The sequence below is a fragment of the Marmota monax genome, unplaced genomic scaffold (assembly GCF_021218885.2).
Source record: "Marmota monax isolate L192 unplaced genomic scaffold, Marmota_monax_Labrador192_F-V1.1 WCK01_AAM20220418_F8-fsc00001, whole genome shotgun sequence".
Classification (NCBI taxonomy): Eukaryota; Metazoa; Chordata; class Mammalia; order Rodentia; family Sciuridae; genus Marmota; species Marmota monax.
Window position 1 is genome coordinate 27,278,985 of NW_026693777.1, and position 17,741 is coordinate 27,296,725.

The 17,741-nt window shown below is 37.4% G+C and overlaps 1 protein-coding gene across 13 annotated transcripts in view; it reads right to left on the reverse strand.

Moving 5' to 3' along the window:
• Kiaa0586 (KIAA0586 ortholog) overlaps nucleotides 1-17,741 on the reverse strand; it is a 162,236-nt gene that overhangs the window by 81,102 nt on the left and 63,393 nt on the right. For all 13 annotated transcript variants that reach the window (XM_058584633.1, XM_058584627.1, XM_058584631.1 and 10 more), the window contains 3 exons: nucleotides 12,118-12,190; nucleotides 10,310-10,540; nucleotides 9,102-9,276 (listed from right to left, as the gene is read on the reverse strand). In XM_058584633.1, the coding sequence (XP_058440616.1) occupies nucleotides 9,102-9,276; nucleotides 10,310-10,540; nucleotides 12,118-12,190 (479 nt within the window). The remainder of the gene's footprint in view (nucleotides 1-9,101; nucleotides 9,277-10,309; nucleotides 10,541-12,117; nucleotides 12,191-17,741) is intronic.

A 17,741-nucleotide genomic window follows, 5' to 3' on the forward strand; every position in this document is an offset into this window, starting at 1 on the left:
TGGTTCCACAGTCTTGCTATTGTGAATTGAGCTGCTATGAACATCGATGTAGCAGTGTCCCTGTAGCATGCTCTTTTTAGGTCTTTAGGGAATAGACCGAGAAGGGGAATAGCTGGGTCAAATGGTGGCTCCATTCCCAGCTTTCCAAGAAATCTCCATACTGCTTTCCAAATTGGCTGCACCAATTTGCAGTCCCACCAGCAATGTACAAGTGTACCCTTTTCCCCACATCCTCGCCAGCACTTGTTGTTGTTTGACTTCATAATGGCTGCCAATCTTACTGGAGTGAGATGGTATCTTAGGGTGGTTTTGATTTGCATTTCTCTGACTGCTAGAGATGGTGAGCATTTTTTCATGTACTTGTTGATTGATTGTATGTCCTCCTCTGAGAAGTGTCTGTTCAGGTCCTTGGCCCATTTGTTGATTGGGTTGTTTGTTATCTTATTGTTTAATTTTTTGAGTTCTTTGTATACTCTGGATATTAGGGCTCTATCTGAAGTGTGAGGAGTAAAGATTTGTTCCCAGGATGTAGGCTCTCTATTTACCTCTCTTATTGTTTCTTTAGCTGAGAAAAAACTTTTTAGTTTGAGTAAGTCCCATTTGTTGATTCTAGTTATTAACTTTTGTGCTATGGGTGTCCTATTGAGGAATTTGGACCCCGACCCCACAGCATGTAGATCGTAGCCAACTTTTTCTTCTATCAGACGCCGTGTCTCTGATTTGATATCAAGCTCCTTGATCCATTTTGAATTCACTTTTGTGCATGGCGAGAGAAAGGGATTCAGTTTCATTTTGTTGCATATGGATTTCCAGTTTTCCCAGCACCATTTGTTGAAGATGCTATCCTTCCTCCATTGCATGCTTTTAGCCCCTTTATCAAATATAAGATAGTTGTAGTTTTGTGGATTGGTTTCTGTGTCCTCTATTCTGTACCATTGGTCCACCCGCCTGTTTTGGTACCAGTACCATGCTGTTTTTGTTACTATTGCTCTGTAGTATAGTTTGAAGTCTGGTATCGCTATACCGCCTGATTCACACTTCCTGCTTAGCATTGTTTTTGCTATTCTGGGTCTTTTATTTTTCCATATGAATTTCATGATTGCTTTCTCTATTTCTACAAGAAATGCCATTGGGATTTTGATTGGCATTGCATTAAACCTATAGAGAACTTTTGGTAATATCGCCATTTTGATGATGTTAGTTCTGCCTATCCATGAACAGGGTATATTTTTCCATCTTCTAAGATCTTCTTCTATTTCTCTCTTTAGGGTTCTGTAGTTTTCATTGTATAAGTCTTTCACCTCTTTTGTTAGGTTGATTCCCAAGTATTTTATTTTTTTTGAAGATATTGTGAATGGAGTGGTTGTCCTCATTTCCATTTCAGAGGATTTGTCGCTGATATACAGGAATGCCTTTGATTTATGCGTGTTGATTTTATATCCTGCCACTTTGCTGAATTCATTTATTAGCTCTAATAGTTTCTTTGTAGAGCCTTTTGGGTCTGCTAGGTATAGAATCATATCATCTGCAAATAGTGATAATTTAAGTTCTTCTTTTCCTATTTTGATGCCTTTAATTTCTTTCGTCTGTCTAATTGCTCTGGCCAGCGTTTCGAGAACTATGTTGAACAGAAGTGGTGAAAGAGGGCATCCCTGTCTTGTTCCAGATTTTAGAGGGAATGCCTTCATTTTTTCTCCATTCAGAATGATGCTAGCCTGAGGCTTAGCATAGATTGCCTTTACAATATTGAGGTATGTTCCTGTTATCCCTAGTTTTTCTAGAGTTTTGAACATAAAGGGATGCTGTACCTTGTCGAATGCTTTTTCCGCATCTATCGAGATGATCATATGGTTCTTATTTTTAAGTCTATTGATGTGGTGAATAACATTTATTGATTTCCGTATATTGAACCAGCCTTGCATCCCAGGGATGAATCCTACTTGATCATGGTGCACAATTTTTTTGATATGTTTTTGTATCCGATTCGCCAGAATTTTATTGAGGATTTTTGCATCTAGGTTCATTAGAGATATTGGTCTGAAGTTTTCTTTCTTTGAAGTGTCTTTGTCTGGTTTAGGTATCAGGGTGATGTTGGCCTCGTAGAATGAATTTGGAAGTTCTCCCTCTTTTTCTATTTCCTGAAGTAGCTTGAAAAGTATTGGTATTAGTTCCTCTTTAAAGGTTTTGTAAAATTCTGCTGTATACACATCCGGTCCTGGGCTTTTCTTAGTTGGTAGTCTTTTGATGGTTTCTTCTATTTCCTCAATTGATATTGGTCTGTTTAGGTTGTCTATATCCTCCTGACTCAATCTGGGCAGATCATATGACTTAAGAAATTTATCGATGCCTTCACTATCTTCTAATTTATTGGAGTATAAGGATTCAAAATAATTTTTGATTATCTTCTGTATTTCTGAAGTGTCTGTTGTGATATTGCCTTTTTCATCCCGTATGCTAGTAATTTGAGTTCTCTCTCTTCTTCTCTTCGCTAGCATGGTTAAGGGTCTGTCGATTTTGTTTATTTTTTCAAAGAACCAACTTTTAGTTTTGTCAATTTTTTCAATTGTTTCTTTTGTTTCGATTTCATTAATTTCAGCTCTGATTTTAATTATTTCTTGCCTTCTACTTCTTTTGCTGTTGTTTTGCTCTTCTTTTTCAAGGATTTTGAGATGAAGTATGAGATCATTTATTTGTTGGTTTTTTCTTTTTTTAAGGAATGAACTCCAAGCAATGAATTTTCCTCTCAGAACTGCTTTCAATGTGTCCAATAGATTCCAATATGTTGTGTCTGTGTTTTCATTAATCTCTAAGAATTTTTTAATTTCCTCCTTGATGTCTTCTATAACCCATTGATCATTCAGTAACCTATTGTTCATTCTCCAAGTGATGTATGCTTTTTCCTTCCTTCTTTTATCATTGATTTTCAGTTTCATTCCATTATGATCAGATAGGATGCATGGTATTATCTCTACTCCTTTATATTGTCTAAGAGTTGCCCTGTGACATAATATATGATCTATTTTTGAGAAGGATCCATGTGCTGCTGAGAAAAAAGTGTAACTGCTTGATGTTGGGTGGTATATTCTATATATGTCAATTAAGTCTAGGTTATTAATTGTGTTATTGAGTTCTATAGTTTCCTTATTCAACTTTTGTTTGGAAGATCTGTCCAGTGGCAAGAGAGGTGTGTTGAAGTCTCCCATGATTATGGTATGGTGGTCTATTAGACTCTTGAACTTGAGAAGAGTTTGTTTGATGAACATAGCTGCACCATTGTTTGGGGCATATATATTTATGATTGTTATGTCTTGTTGGTGTATGGTTCCCTTAAGCAGTATGTAGTGTCCCTCTTTATCCCTTTTGATTAACTTTGGCTTGAAATCTATTTTATTTGATATGAGTATGGACACTCCTGCTTGTTTCCGAAGTCCATATGAGTGATATGATTTTTCCCAACCTTTCACCTTCAGCCTATGTATGTCTTTTCCTATCAAATGCGTCTCCTGTAGGCAGCATATTGTTGGGTCTTGTTTTGTGATCCATTCTACTAGCCTGTGTCTCTTAATTGGTGAGTTTAAGCCATTAACATTTAGGGTTATTATTGAGATATGGGTTGTTGTTCCAGCCATATTTGTTTATTTATGTTACTAAACATGGTTTGTTTTCCTCTTTGATTATCCCCCCCCCCTTTACTGTCCTACCTCCCACTGTTGGTTTTCATTGTTATTTTCCATTTCCTCTTCCTGTAATGTTTTGCCAAGGATGTTTTGAAGAGATGGTTTTCTAGCTGCATATTCTTTTAACTTTTGTTTGTCGTGGAAGGTTTTAATTTCATCTTCCATCCTGAAGCTTAATTTCGCTGGATACACAATTCTTGGTTGGAACCCCTTTTCTTTCAGTGTTTGAAATATGTTATTCCAGGATCTTCTAGCTTTCAGAGTCTGTGTTGAAAGATCAGCTGTTATCCTGATTGGCTTGCCCCTAAATGTAATCTGCTTCCTTTCTCTTGTAGCTTTTAAAATTCTCTCCTTATTCTGTATGTTGGGCATCTTCATTATAATGTGTCTAGGTGTGGATCTCTTATAATTTTGCACATTCGGCGTCCTGTAGGCTTCTAGAATTTGGGATTCTGTCTCATTCTTCAAGTCTGGGAAGTTTTCTCATATTATTTCATTGAATAAATTGCTCATTCCTTTGGTATGGAGTTCTATACCTTCCTGTATCCCAATGACTCTTAAGTTTGGTCTCTTAATGTTATCCCATATTTCTTGGATGTTCTGCTCATGGTTTCTTAACAGTCTTGCTGAGCTGTCTATGTTCTTTTCAAGTTGAAATACTTTGTCTTCATTGTCTGATGTTCTATCTTCTAAGTGTTCTACTCTGCTGGTAGTATTCTCAATTGAGTTTTTAAGTTGGTTTATTGCTTCCTGCATTTCTAGGATTTCTGTTTGTTTGTTTTTTATAACCTCTATCTCCCTGTATAGTTGATCCTTTGCTTCCTGGATTTGTTTGTGTAATTCCTTGTCGAAGTGATCTTTCATTGTCTGATTTTGCTGTCTAATGTCTTCCTTGATACTCCAGATCATCTGAAGCATATATATCCTGAATTCTTTATCTGACATTCCATCTGCTGCAGCTGTTACCTCTTCTAAAGTTGAGTTGACCTGCACTGCTTGTAGTCCTTTCTTTCCTTGTCTTTTCATACTGCTTGCGTTTCTTTCTTCTTGGTGAAACTGTTGTGTTTTTGAAATTTTTCCCCCCCTATATATTTATATTGCTCTTGTATAGTTGAAAAGTCTCCCTTGCAGGTGCGGGCGGGGGCTCTGCTCTGCTCCTCCTCCAATTGGTGTGAGGTGTCTACCACGCCCGCGGACCCCTGGGCCTGATCCGCCGTTCTGTCGCAGGTCTGCCTACCTTGCAGGTGGGGGCGAAGGCTCTGCCCTGCCCCTCCTACCACGCCCGGGGACCGCTGGGCCTGATCTGCAGGTTGGTCGCCGGTCTGCCCACCTTATGGGCACGGGTGTCAGTTCCGCTCCGCCCCCACTCCAATTGGGGTCACTTGACCACCACACAGGCGGGCCGCTGGGCCTGATCTGGGCGCGGGCAAAGGCTCTGCTCTGCCCCTACTCCAGTTGGGGTGAAGTGTGTACCATGCTGGCAGGCCGCTGGGCCTGATCCGCCGGTCTGTTGCAGGTCTGCCTACCTTGCGGGCGCGGGCGGCGGCCCCGCTCCTCCCCTCTGGCTCGACAACAAAGCGAGAGAGACTCGGGTATCTGTGACTCACCCTCCCTACCAGGGGACCAACTGTTTCCGTCGCCGCTGGCACCGATGAAGTTCTCTCCTCGGCCGCTCTCCAATGACATCAGATCTCTGCCATGCTGGCATCCCCTGTTCTATGGCTGAATCCCATTTTCTTCTCTTCCAATAGGCGGAGCTCTGCCCTCTGAGCCGAGCTTCTGCCCTCTATGTGCTGACAGAAATCCCTGTACGGTGGCTCCTGGGAGTCTCTCAATCCTGTTAGTCCAGAGCCCTTTCACTTATCAGGCCCCTCCCCCTGTTCCTCGTCCCAGCCAGCCAGCCAGGTCCTGTTCACCAGAGGCGGTTCCCCAAGGATCTGATTACACTTGCAGCCCCACCACGTGTCCTATATCCCGAACGATTAACACCCTCTCTGTCATTCATCTAAGCCCCAGTGCTGTGGTGGGGTGATCAGGGAACCAACAGTGTAATTAAAAATTAATTAATTTAAAAATTAATTTAAAAATTAAACCAACAGTTTAATTTTTCCTTTGGTGGGCACGCCCCCAGAAACTGGCGGCTAAGATCTTGGGTGTAGCCGCTGGTGTTAAGGGGAGGTGGGGATCTGGAATCCCCTCTGCTTCCCTACAGACACGCCCCCGGAGAGATTCCCGAGGTTTCCTGGCTGCTTGTATCTGGAGGGGGTGGGAGTCACACACCTGCTAACATGGATTCCGCTGGGAAGGAATTCTGTCGGGGGAACTCTGGTGATGTCACCTCTCTGCTATGGCGGGCCCCAGTGTCCGAAGGGAGGGGTGGGACTGGTCCGTCTCTGGTTGGTTTCAGCTCCCGGTTCGCTATTTCATGAAGGCTTGGCGAGAGACCTCTTCCTAGAGTCCCTGCACCGCTCCTGCTGCGCCTCGGAGGCTATCCGCCCTGACGCGGGGGCCGCGTGCAGGCAGCCGACAGTCGCCCAGTCGCGCAGGCAGCGGCTGGCGGGTCTGGACCTCTGCGCTGCGTGGCGGAGATTCACTCGTCTAGCGCAAACTGTCACCTCCAAAAATCCTACCGATTCCCGGCCGGTCTCTCTTTAGTGGAATTTTGCTAGGAGTTTCTCAGCAGGTCGAATCTAAGCGTATCCATGCGTCTCTCTGACCCCGTTGTTGAGGAGGTACTGAAAGCGCTGCCTCCCCTCTCGCCGCCATGTTGGATCCCCCCCAGTAACTCTTCTTTACAGAAATATTTCATTCCATTTAATAAGGAGTTACAGAGCCCCAAAGCAGAAGAAACCTATAGACCCAAGATTGGCAAACATCTTAAATTGCCAGAGAGTAAATAATTCAGTCTTGTTGGCCATGTGGTCTCAGTCACAACTATTTAATTCTGTTGATATATCAGGAAAGCAGCCATGGGTAGTAAGTAAATGAATGAACATAGCTATGTTCAAATAAAACTTATATTTATAAAAACAGCTCACCTGTAAACCATAGTTTGCCACCCCTGTCTAGTTAAAAATACAAGGAAGCCAGGCATGGTGGAACATGCCTGTAAACCAGTCACTTGGCAAAAGGATTTTAAGTTTTAGGCCAGCCTCAACAATTTAGTGAGGCCCTCAGCAACCTCACAAAAAGACCCTGTCTCAAAAATAAAAAAGGATTGGGAATGTGGATCAATGGTAAAGTACCCTTGGGTTCAATCCCCAGTACCAAAACAAAAAATAAAAAATAAAAAAAAAAGAAAAGAAAAGAAAATCAAGGAAAAAGAGACTAAACTACTTTCTAAAACTTTCCTGGCATTATTATAAATTTTTATTTTTAACACATGGGTGGGTTTATACATCTAGATTTTTTAAAACTTCCTTTGTTTATGATTCCAAAAAGAAAAATTTTACCATACTTTTACATCTTTGATATTCGTTCATTCTATTGAATGAATATGTTCAGCATTAATATGTTAATAAGTGTTGGGCATTGTTCCATACACAGAGAATCTGAAGGTGATAAACCAATTGTACTCACAGAGCTTACAGTATAGTAAGGAAAACAATAAATAAAAAATAACGTAAGAGTTATGTTATGCTATGAAGAACAGTAAGGTGAGGCAAAAGAATAGGAAGGACAGGAGACAGCTCTTGGATAGGATGGCCAGTAGACCTCTCTGAGGAGATAACATCTAAGGCAGAAGTGGAAGGGACTAAGAGGGAGCCCCATGAGTGTCTGAAGGAAAAGCTCTCCAGGAAGAGGAGTAGCTAGCAGCAAAGCCTCAGAATGACCATGTGTCCACAGGCTCACTCAATTCTACATTAAAAGGATTACTGAAAAAGTTACTTTTGGAATGGGCACAGTGGTGCATGCTTGTAATCCCAGTGGCTTGGGAAGCTGAGGCAGGAGGATCATGAGTTCAAAGGCAGCCTTAGCAACTTAGTGAGGCCTTGTCTCAAAATGAATTAAAAATGGGCTGGGGAGGTGGCTCAGTGGTTGAACCTGAGTTCAATCCCTGGTACCCCCCCATTTCATATTTTTGATATGAAAGTATTTTAAAATCTCAAGCTATTTTTTGAGAAGGCTTTCAAAACTCCAAATATAATATATTTTTATTTTACTTAATTTTTTATAATTTAATAGTAAGTCTCCAATAAATAATAGGAAACATTAGGGTTGGGGTAACATAAGCTATATGTTTACTAAACATAAGCTATATGTTTACTAAAATAATACCAGTATAATTTGTAAATAACTTCACATCATAAAAGATAACTTTTAGAAAAAAAAGAGAGAACTAAAGTAGTTGTCACAGCTCCAACTTCTAGAAAGAAAAGGAAATGGGTTGGTACTCACTAATTATCACATATTGTCAAAATAGCTTATTGATTGCTAAAGTAAAGCTGAAAAACTTCAAAATGTAACCACAGTCAACAGTCAATACTTAACTAAGTTATATTTAAGGGTACCAGTGAAATGGTTGTTGTGAGTCAAAATGTGGAGTGATAAATGAGCATGGTTTTATTTGTGAATAAAAGAGACAAAAACATTTTCACCCTTGCTACCTAAGGTTCTCTGAGAATAAACAAAACTTCAATGGGGCCTATAAATACTACACAATAATAAACAGCATATGGTGGCTGATCTTTCCGTTCATAAAAACATGATGGACCAAGGTCTTCAAGGAAATGCCTACTTTTCCTAGATTATAATTTGGATTGTTCAAGACTCATTATCCCCTAAATAAAAATTTTATGATGCCTTGAGGCTGGTGCTGTGGCCTAGCACATTCGAGGCGCTGGGTTTGATACTCAGCACCACATAAAAATAAGTAAATAAAATAAAGGTACTGTGTCCAACTACAACTAAAAAAAAATTAAATTAAAATTTTATGATGCCTTATCTGAAAATATCATCTACTACTACCTTTCTTCCCACTTACTCCTATCTTCTGCATCTTTTAAGTTCTCATCCATTTCTTCCCAAGTCTCTAGAAAGAATTATTTTTCCATCCCTAAGCATTATATAATTTGAACTATATTTATAAGAAACAAAAAGCAAGCCATATTAAACTGATACCACAAAAAAAAGATTAAAAAAAATGAGGGCGACTGCATTGAACAACAGTAGATGGGGTAGAGAGGGAAGATGGGAGGGGAGGGGAGGGGGGATAGTAGGGGATAGGAAAGGTAGCAGAATACAACTGTCACTAATATGGCATTATGTAAAAATGTGGATGTATAACCGATGTGATTCTGCATTTTGTATTTGGGGTAAAAATGGGAGTTCATAACCCACTTGAATCAAATGTATGAAAGATGATATGTCATGAGCTTTGTAATGTTTTGAACAACCAATAAAAAAAAAATGAGGGGTCCTTACCTTTAACTCGTTCTATTACTTTTGGTCTCTGCGGTTTGGACTTAGGAGATGGAGAATTAAATCTGAGATATGGTCCTTTTTTAAGAGTGCTGCGATGACCCTGATAAACAGGTTTTCCATATATGTGTAACATATAATCATCATCTTGTATCACTGTGGTTGATTTTAAATGCCCCTATGAATATAAAATTATTAAAGTCACCAGAAAACAGTAGACATCAAACGCCTCATTTTTCTAGAGCCTCCTTTTGCTAGCTCAAGCCCTATAGTAAGAATACAGGTCAGAAAAATCCTGTATTTTAAATAGCTCTTAAACTCTGGATGAAATTTTCAAATGTACGTTTAAAAAGCACAAAATTTAAATACACATTTCATCTACCTAATAAACACAAAAATTCTTACATAACTAATATATCTTCAGCACCAAAAATAAATGTTTAAATACATTTTACATATTTGTTATATTCGAGTACAATAAAATACAACAAACCTAGTCTTCATACATCCCTGACCCCACTTTCATCCATATCTAAATGCCACAGAAAGGCAGCATTTATCCAATATTTACTAAGCGGCAAGAACTAGATGCTTTGCTGATCTGCCCAACAAACTACATTTGACTTTAAGAAAATTAAAGCCTAGTTAGAACACACACAAAAATTCCCACTATAACATCTATTACCATGACTTGTACTCACCAAGCACCAAAAGTAAATTTAAAAACAAACCACACAAACACAAAGATGAAACACACTTTTGATATCATCTGGTTTGGGAGCTAGATGATCTCTAGGTAACCTGCCATGACTTTAATGCTAAGATTCTAAGTATGAGGCCTGAAAAGCTGGGTGTGGTTGCATGGGCCTGTAGTCCCAGCTACTCAGAAGCCAAGGAAGGACAACTTGAGCTCAGGAGCCTGGTGTCAGTATAGATAAACACAGCAAGACCTACCTTTTAAAAAATATTTTAAAAGTAAGTACGACATCTCAAAAGGAAGGAACAACAAGCAGATTTTGTATAACACCTTCCACTTTATGAATTCAAAACCTTAAATGTCGATAGTATAAAGACAGTTTACACTTGTATGGTGCTTTGTATTTTAAAAACATCTTCATGTTTAATTCATTATTCATAAATTCTTTATATATATCTTAAAGGAAATAATTATAATGCAGCATTTATGTCACAAAACCAGATTAGGATCTTACTTCTTTTCTTTCTTTCTGTACACCTGAAGCAGGCATGCTCCTCCTCATAGGTGGACTTCTAAAATGTTCCTCTATTTGTTTTTGAGAATGCTGTCTTGGAATTATAGGCCTGTTCACAGTTTTGTCTTTTATGTTGGTTTTAGTATCTTTACTCATATTCTGAGCTTTCATGGTCCTTTGATTCTTAAGATCAGATCTCTTTTTTTCATAATCTTTTCTTGCCAATTCATCCTAAGGTAAACAAAATTAAAATTACTTAAACCTACAAAAATAGTAATGCTCTCACACCAGAAATTGTTTGTTGTTATATAGTTTACCAGTTTAAATGCTTTTAAAAGAAAGAATACTGGCTTACACATGAATAAAAAAAAATCTCTGGAAGAATAAACAAAAAATTAAAATGACTAGTATTTTATGGAGCAAGGGGAATGAGATATAGATGAGACATAGGGATAGAAGGGTAAATTTTCATTACAAACTTCATTCTTTTTTTTGTACTGGGGATTGAACCTAGGGGTGCTTTACCAATGAGTTGCATCCACATCCCTTTGTATTTTTTATTTTGAGACAGGGTCTTGCTAAGTTGCTTATGGCCTCACTAAGTTGCTGAGGCTGCTCTCCAACTTGTGATCCTCCTGCTCAGTTCTCCCAAGTCACTGGGATTACAGGAGTGTGCCACTGCACCCAGCAACTTTATTATTTTTGATGTTTGAACCATAGGAATTTAGTAAATTTAATTTATAATAAAACTAAGATAAATATTTTGCACAGAATTCATAGCAATAGAGGAATATATATTATCAGTTGGCTACAAAGCCAGAACTAGATTCTGAATCTTTCGACTTTTTTTCTCAGGCATCATATAAATATAATGTAAATATAAATCTTCATAACTATATTAGAGATATACACTTCAACATAAGAAAGTTTAAAAATGTATTTCCATGTTTATTGCTCTAAAAACGGACTGACACTTTACCTTCTTACCACTATAGGTAAGCACGTAAGTACTTCTTACAGTCAGAAAAAAAAACACCTTGCCCTCCAAGATAAAAACATAACAAAACAAACAAAAAACCCCAGAATATTCTGTCTTGTTCTGCTCTTTCTAAACATATAAAACTTAAATAATTTCCTATTACTGGCCCCCAATAAAAACAAGTTCCAGACTTTTCAATGCTGACACTAAAGATATACCATGCCCTCTGTGGATATGAGAAGGTACTGTTTTTCTATCTGGAAGTGACTTCTGTACACTTAGTCATCTTGGAAATTGGAAAAAAACTGTCCCTTTTAAGTAACTTTGCTATTTTTATGATAGTGAGCCAATGCTTCTAAATATGCTGTCTTGAAAACATCTTTGCAAATATAAATCTTTTCTAAATGCTTTTGCTAAATTTTTTTATCAAGTTACTCATATTTACTGACCAACAATTTTCCAGATAAGAGTCACAATATAATTTTTAAGATAAAACATTTGTTAAATAAAACTATCCCTGGCTGGGGCTGTAGCTCAGTGGTGGGAGTGCTTTCTTAGCATGCATGAGGCACTGGGTTCAATCTTCAGCACCATATAAAAATAAACAAATAAAATAAAGATATTCTGTCCATCTACAACTACAAAAAATTTTTTTTAAATAAAATAAAAAAACAAAATTATCACTTCTAAGTAAATACAGTGATAAAGGGAAATAAAGAATTTTCAGTGAACTCAGATGTAAAGAATATTTTGAGAACAAGTATTATAAACTGGAATTAATGCTACATTCTGAAAATTCAACTTAATTTTAAATTTTACCAAAACATACCTGAATTTCTGCCGAAATAGTTTTAATCCACTCATCTACTATCTTTTTGATCCTAATTTTCTCTGATATCTCTCTAAAAAAGAGAAAAAGGAATTTTCTTAAATTAATACTTAATGCCCTGAGAACAGGACCTAAATCAAATATCATTCTTAACTAGTTCTAAATCTACTGTGTAGCTCAATCTCTTTCATCTGAAAAGGAAAAACTAGTGGTATTTAGTTTTCATTAAATGTTTGAAGGACAAATGTTTGAAAAGAAGTAAAGAAGATGTGTTCCAATGATAAGAGGGAAAATTTCCATCAATAAAAAGTATTACTGGATCCAAGATGGCGGGCTAGAGGGTGGATGCATTCTGTGTCACTCCGTGACCTGGGATTCAAGTAGTGGCAATACTGTTTCTCTGCTAGTTATTAGAGGACTCCCAGCTGCTCTCCCACGTAGGAATCACAGCCACCACTCCTACACAGGAAACATGGGGGCCACGTGCAGGACCTCCGGCTGCCAGTCCTGTGGGGACCCCCATCTACCTACATGGGACTCCTCAAGTCACTTCTACCTTGGGACACTGCAACCACTGCCATAGTCCCCTACACACTGTAGCCTGCACCTGGGGATACCGGACAGGGTCTGGAGACAGCTGCCAGCTACAACACTGCACTCTACAGAGCTGCATCTCTGAACATGTCATCCAAAGTCACCACCCCAGCCCAACCTAAAACCCTATCTCTGAAAGCAACCACCTCCAGCTTGAGATGCCTTTGTCACCATCTTTAGTTGGGATAACTCCCAGCTTGGGACACCGGCTGGGGCCTAGAAGCAATATCAAGGAGAGGCATTGGAATCCTGCAGAAACAAGATAAGTCTGTAGGGTAAAAACGTAATACCTCAGATCCACAGTGGTAGAAAGGAAGATACATGAACATGAAAAAACCAGGGAAGAAAGTGCCCCAAAAAAACCAATTATTATTCTAAACTATTATTAGAATCCATGATCAGCACAGCAGAAGAAATGACAGAGAAGGAGTTTAGGATGTACATAATTTAAATGTTCTATGAATTAAAGGATGATATAAGAGATTAAATACAGGCAACAAAAGATCATTTCGATAAAGAGCTACATAAAAAAATACAGGAAGCAAAAGTATACTTCAATAAGGAGATAGCGATTCTAGGGGAAAAAAAAGAAAAAAACAAATCCTTGAAATAAAGAAAACAATAAACCAAATTGAAAACTCAATAGAGGGGCGGGGGTTGTGATTCAGTGCTACAGCGCTTGCCTAGTATTCATGAAGCTGGATTTGATGCCTGGTACCACATACAACAAATAAAATAAAGGTGTTATGTCCATCCACAACGAAAAAAATATTTAAAAAAAGACACTCAATAGGAAGAACCCCAACAGATTAGATCACTTGGAAGACAGAACCCTCAGCGAATGAAGACAAAATATATAATCGTCAAAATAAAGTTCACACAGTGAAGATGATGAGAAATCATGAACAGAACATTCAAGAATTCATACCAGGGGCTGGGGATGTGGCTCAAGCGGTAGCGCGCTCGCCTGGCATGCACGGGGTGCAGGGTTCAATCCTCAGCACCACATAAAAAAAATAAAATAAAGATGTTGTGCCCACCGAAAACTAAAAAAAAAAAAAAAAGAATTCATACCAAATTTAAGGATTATTGGGATAGAGGAAAGCGTAGAGTTACAAACCAGAGGAATTAACAATCTATTCAATAAAATAATATCAGAAAAATTTCCAAACATGAAGAATGTATTGGAAAGTCAAATATAAGAGACTTACAAGACACCAAATGTACAAAATCACAACAGATCTACACCAAGGCACATTATAATGAAAACAGAGAATAAGGAGAGAATATTAAAAGCCACTAGAAAAAGGAATCAGATTACATATAAGGGCAAACCAATAAGAATCTCTGCAGATTTCTCAATTCAGACCCTAAAAGCTAGAAGATCCTGAAATAACATATACCAAGCTCTGAAAGAAAATGGATGCCAACCAAAAATCTTATATCTAACAAAATTAAGCTGGATATTAGCTGGATTTGATGATAAAATTAAAACTTTCCAAGATGAACAAAAGTTAAAAGAATTTACAACTAGAAAGACTAAACTACAGAAAAATACTCAGCAAAATATTCCATGAGGAGGAAATGAAAAAGAATGATGAAAATCAGCAGAGGGAAGTACTATACTAAAAGAAAAACAATCAAAGAAGAAACCAATTCAAGTTAAATATAAAAAATTTTTAAAAAAATAAGCGGGAATACAAATGATGTTTTAATAATAACCCTGAATGTTAATGGCCTAAACTCATCAATCAAAACACATAAACTGGCAGATTCGATTTTTAAAAAGACTCAACAATATACTGCCTTCAAGAGACTCATCTCATAGAAAAAGACATCCACAGACTGAAGGTGAAAGGTTAGGAGAAAACATACCACTCATATGGACTACCGTAACAAGCAAGGGTTTCCATCTTCATATCAAATAAAGTAGACCTCAAGCAAAAGTTAATCAAAAGGGATAAAGAAGGATATTACATACTGCTCAAAGGAACCATACACTAACAAGACATAACAAGAATAAATATATATGCCCCAAAGAATGGAGCATCTACATTCATCAAAGAAACTCTCCTCAAGTTCAAGAGTCAAAGAGACCACAACACTATAATTCTGGGTGACATTAACACAACTCTTTCACCAACAGAAAGATCATCCAAACAAATCTAAACAAAGAAACTGTAGAACTCAATAATACAATCAATAACTTAGACTTAACATACATATATAGAATATTTCATCCATCAACAAGTGAATACACTTTCTTCTCAGCAGCACATGGATCCTTCTTTAAAATAGACTATATATTATGCCACAAAGCAACTCTTTAACAAATACAAAAAAGTAGAGATACTAACATGCATTCAATCAGATCATAATGGGATGAAATTAGCAAACAATGATAAGATAAAAAAATAAAAGCTACTCTAACACCTGGAGACTAAATAATATGCTACCAAATAAACAATGGGTTACAAAAGACATCAAGGAGGAGATTAAGAGATTCTCAGAGGTGAATGAGAACACAGATAACAATGCATCAAAATCTCTGGGACACTTTGAAGGTATTTAGTACTAAGAGGAAAGTTCATTGCATGGAGTTCATTCCTTAAAAGAAGAAAAAGTCAACAAATAAATGATCTAACATTACATCTCAGAGCGCTATAAAAAGAACAAATCAATACCAAAAGCAGTAGAAGACAGGAAATACTTAAAATCAAATCAATAAAATTGAAACAAAAGAAACAATTGAAAAAAACTGACAGAACAAAAAGTTGATTCTTTGAAAAAATAAATAAAATTGACAGACCCTTAGTCATGTAACGAAGAGGAGAGAGAAAACTCAAATTACTAACATATGTGATGATGAAAAAGGAAATATCACAACAGACACTACAGAAATACAGAAGATACCTAGAAATTATTTTGAAAACTTGTACTCCAATAAAATAGAAAATATCGAAGGCACTGACAAATTTCTAGAGTCTCATGATTTGCCCAAATTGAATCAGGATGATATACACACACAATTTAAACAGATCAATTTCAAGTAATGAAATAGAAGATCCCATCAGAAGCCTACTAACCAAAAAAAGCCCAGGACCAAATAGATACACAGCCAAGTTCTACAACATCTTTAAAGAAGAACTAATACCAATACTCTTCAATTTATTTCAGGAAGCAGAAAAAGAGGGAGTACTTCCAAACTCATTCTATGAGGCCAACGTCACCCTGATTCCAAAACCAGGCAAACACACATTAAAGGAAAAAAACTTCAGACCAATATCTCTCATGAACATAGATGCAAAAATTCTCAATAAAATTCCGGCAAATCAAATACAAAAACATAGTGCACCACAATCAAGTGGGGTTCATCCCAGGGATGCAAGGTTGGTTCAACATATGGAAATCAATCAATGTAATTCATCACATCAATAGACTTAAAGATAAGAATCATATGATCATCTCAATGGATGCAGAAAAAGCATTCAACAAAATACAGCACCCCTTCATGTTTGAAAAACTAGGAATAACTGGGACATATCTCAACATTATAAAAGCTATCTATGCTAAGCCCCAGGCCAACATCATTCTAAATGGAAAAAAAATTTATATCATTTCCTCTAAAAACTGGAACAAGACAGGGATGCCCTCTTTCACCACTTCTATTTTTACTTCGTGAAACACTGGCCAGAGCAATTAGACAGACAAAATAAATTAAAGGGATACACATAGGAAAAGAAGAACTCAAATTAGCACTACTTGCTGACAATATGATTCTATACCTAGAAGACCCAAAAAGTTCCACCAGAAAACTTCAAGAACTAATAAATGAATTCAGCAAAGTAGCAGGATATAAAATCAATACGCATAAATCAAAGGCATTTCTGTATATCCGTGACAAATCCTCTGAAAGAGAAACTAGGAAAACTACCCCATTTACAGTAGCCTCAACAAAAAATACTTGGGAATAAACCTAACAAAAAGAGGTGAAAGACCTCTACAATGAAAACTACAGAACGCTAAAGAAAGAAATTGAAGAAAACTTGAGAAGATGGGAAGATCTTCCTTGTTCCCGGATACGCAGAATTAATCTTGTCACAATGACCACACTACTAAAAGCACTATTCAGATTTAATGCAATTCTAATCAAAATCCCAATGATATTCCTCATAAAAATAGAAAAAACAATCATGAAATTCATCTGGAAAAATACGAGATCCAGAATAGCCAAAGCAATCCTTAGCAGGAAAAGTGAAGCAAGTGGCATCACTCACTATACCAGACCTTAAACTACACTACACAGCAATAATAACAAAAACAGCATGGTATTGGCACCAAAATAAACTGGTGGACCAATGGTAGAGAATAGAGAACCCAGAGACAAACCCACATAAATACAGTTATCTCATACTAGACAAAGGCACCAAAAACATACATTGGAGAAAAGATAGCCTCTTCAACAAATGGTGTTGGGAAAACTGGAAATACATATGCAACAAAATGAAATTAAACCTCTATCTCTCACCATGCATAAAATTCAACTCAAAGTGGATCAAGGACCTAGAAATTAGTTCGGAGATCCTGCGCCTAATAGAAGACAAAGGAGGCCCAAATCTTTATCATGTCAGATTAGGCCCCGACTTCCTTAACAAGACTCCTATAGCATCAGAAATAAAAATCAAGAATCAACAAGTGGGATGGATTCAAACTGAAAAGCTTCTTCTCAGCAAAAGAAACAATCAGGGAGGTGAAGAGAGAGCCTACAGCTTGGGAGCAAATTTTTACCATATGCACATCAGATAGAGCACTAATCTCTGGGATATTATAGAGAACACAAAAAATTTAATACCAAAAAAACAAATAACCCAATCAATAAATAGGCCAAGGAACTGAACATACACTTCTCAGAAGGTGATATAAAATCAATCAACAAATATATGAAAAAATGTTCAACATCTCTAGCTATTAGAGAAATGCAAATCAAAACTACTCTCTTTCATCTCACTCCAATCAGAATGGCAGCTATT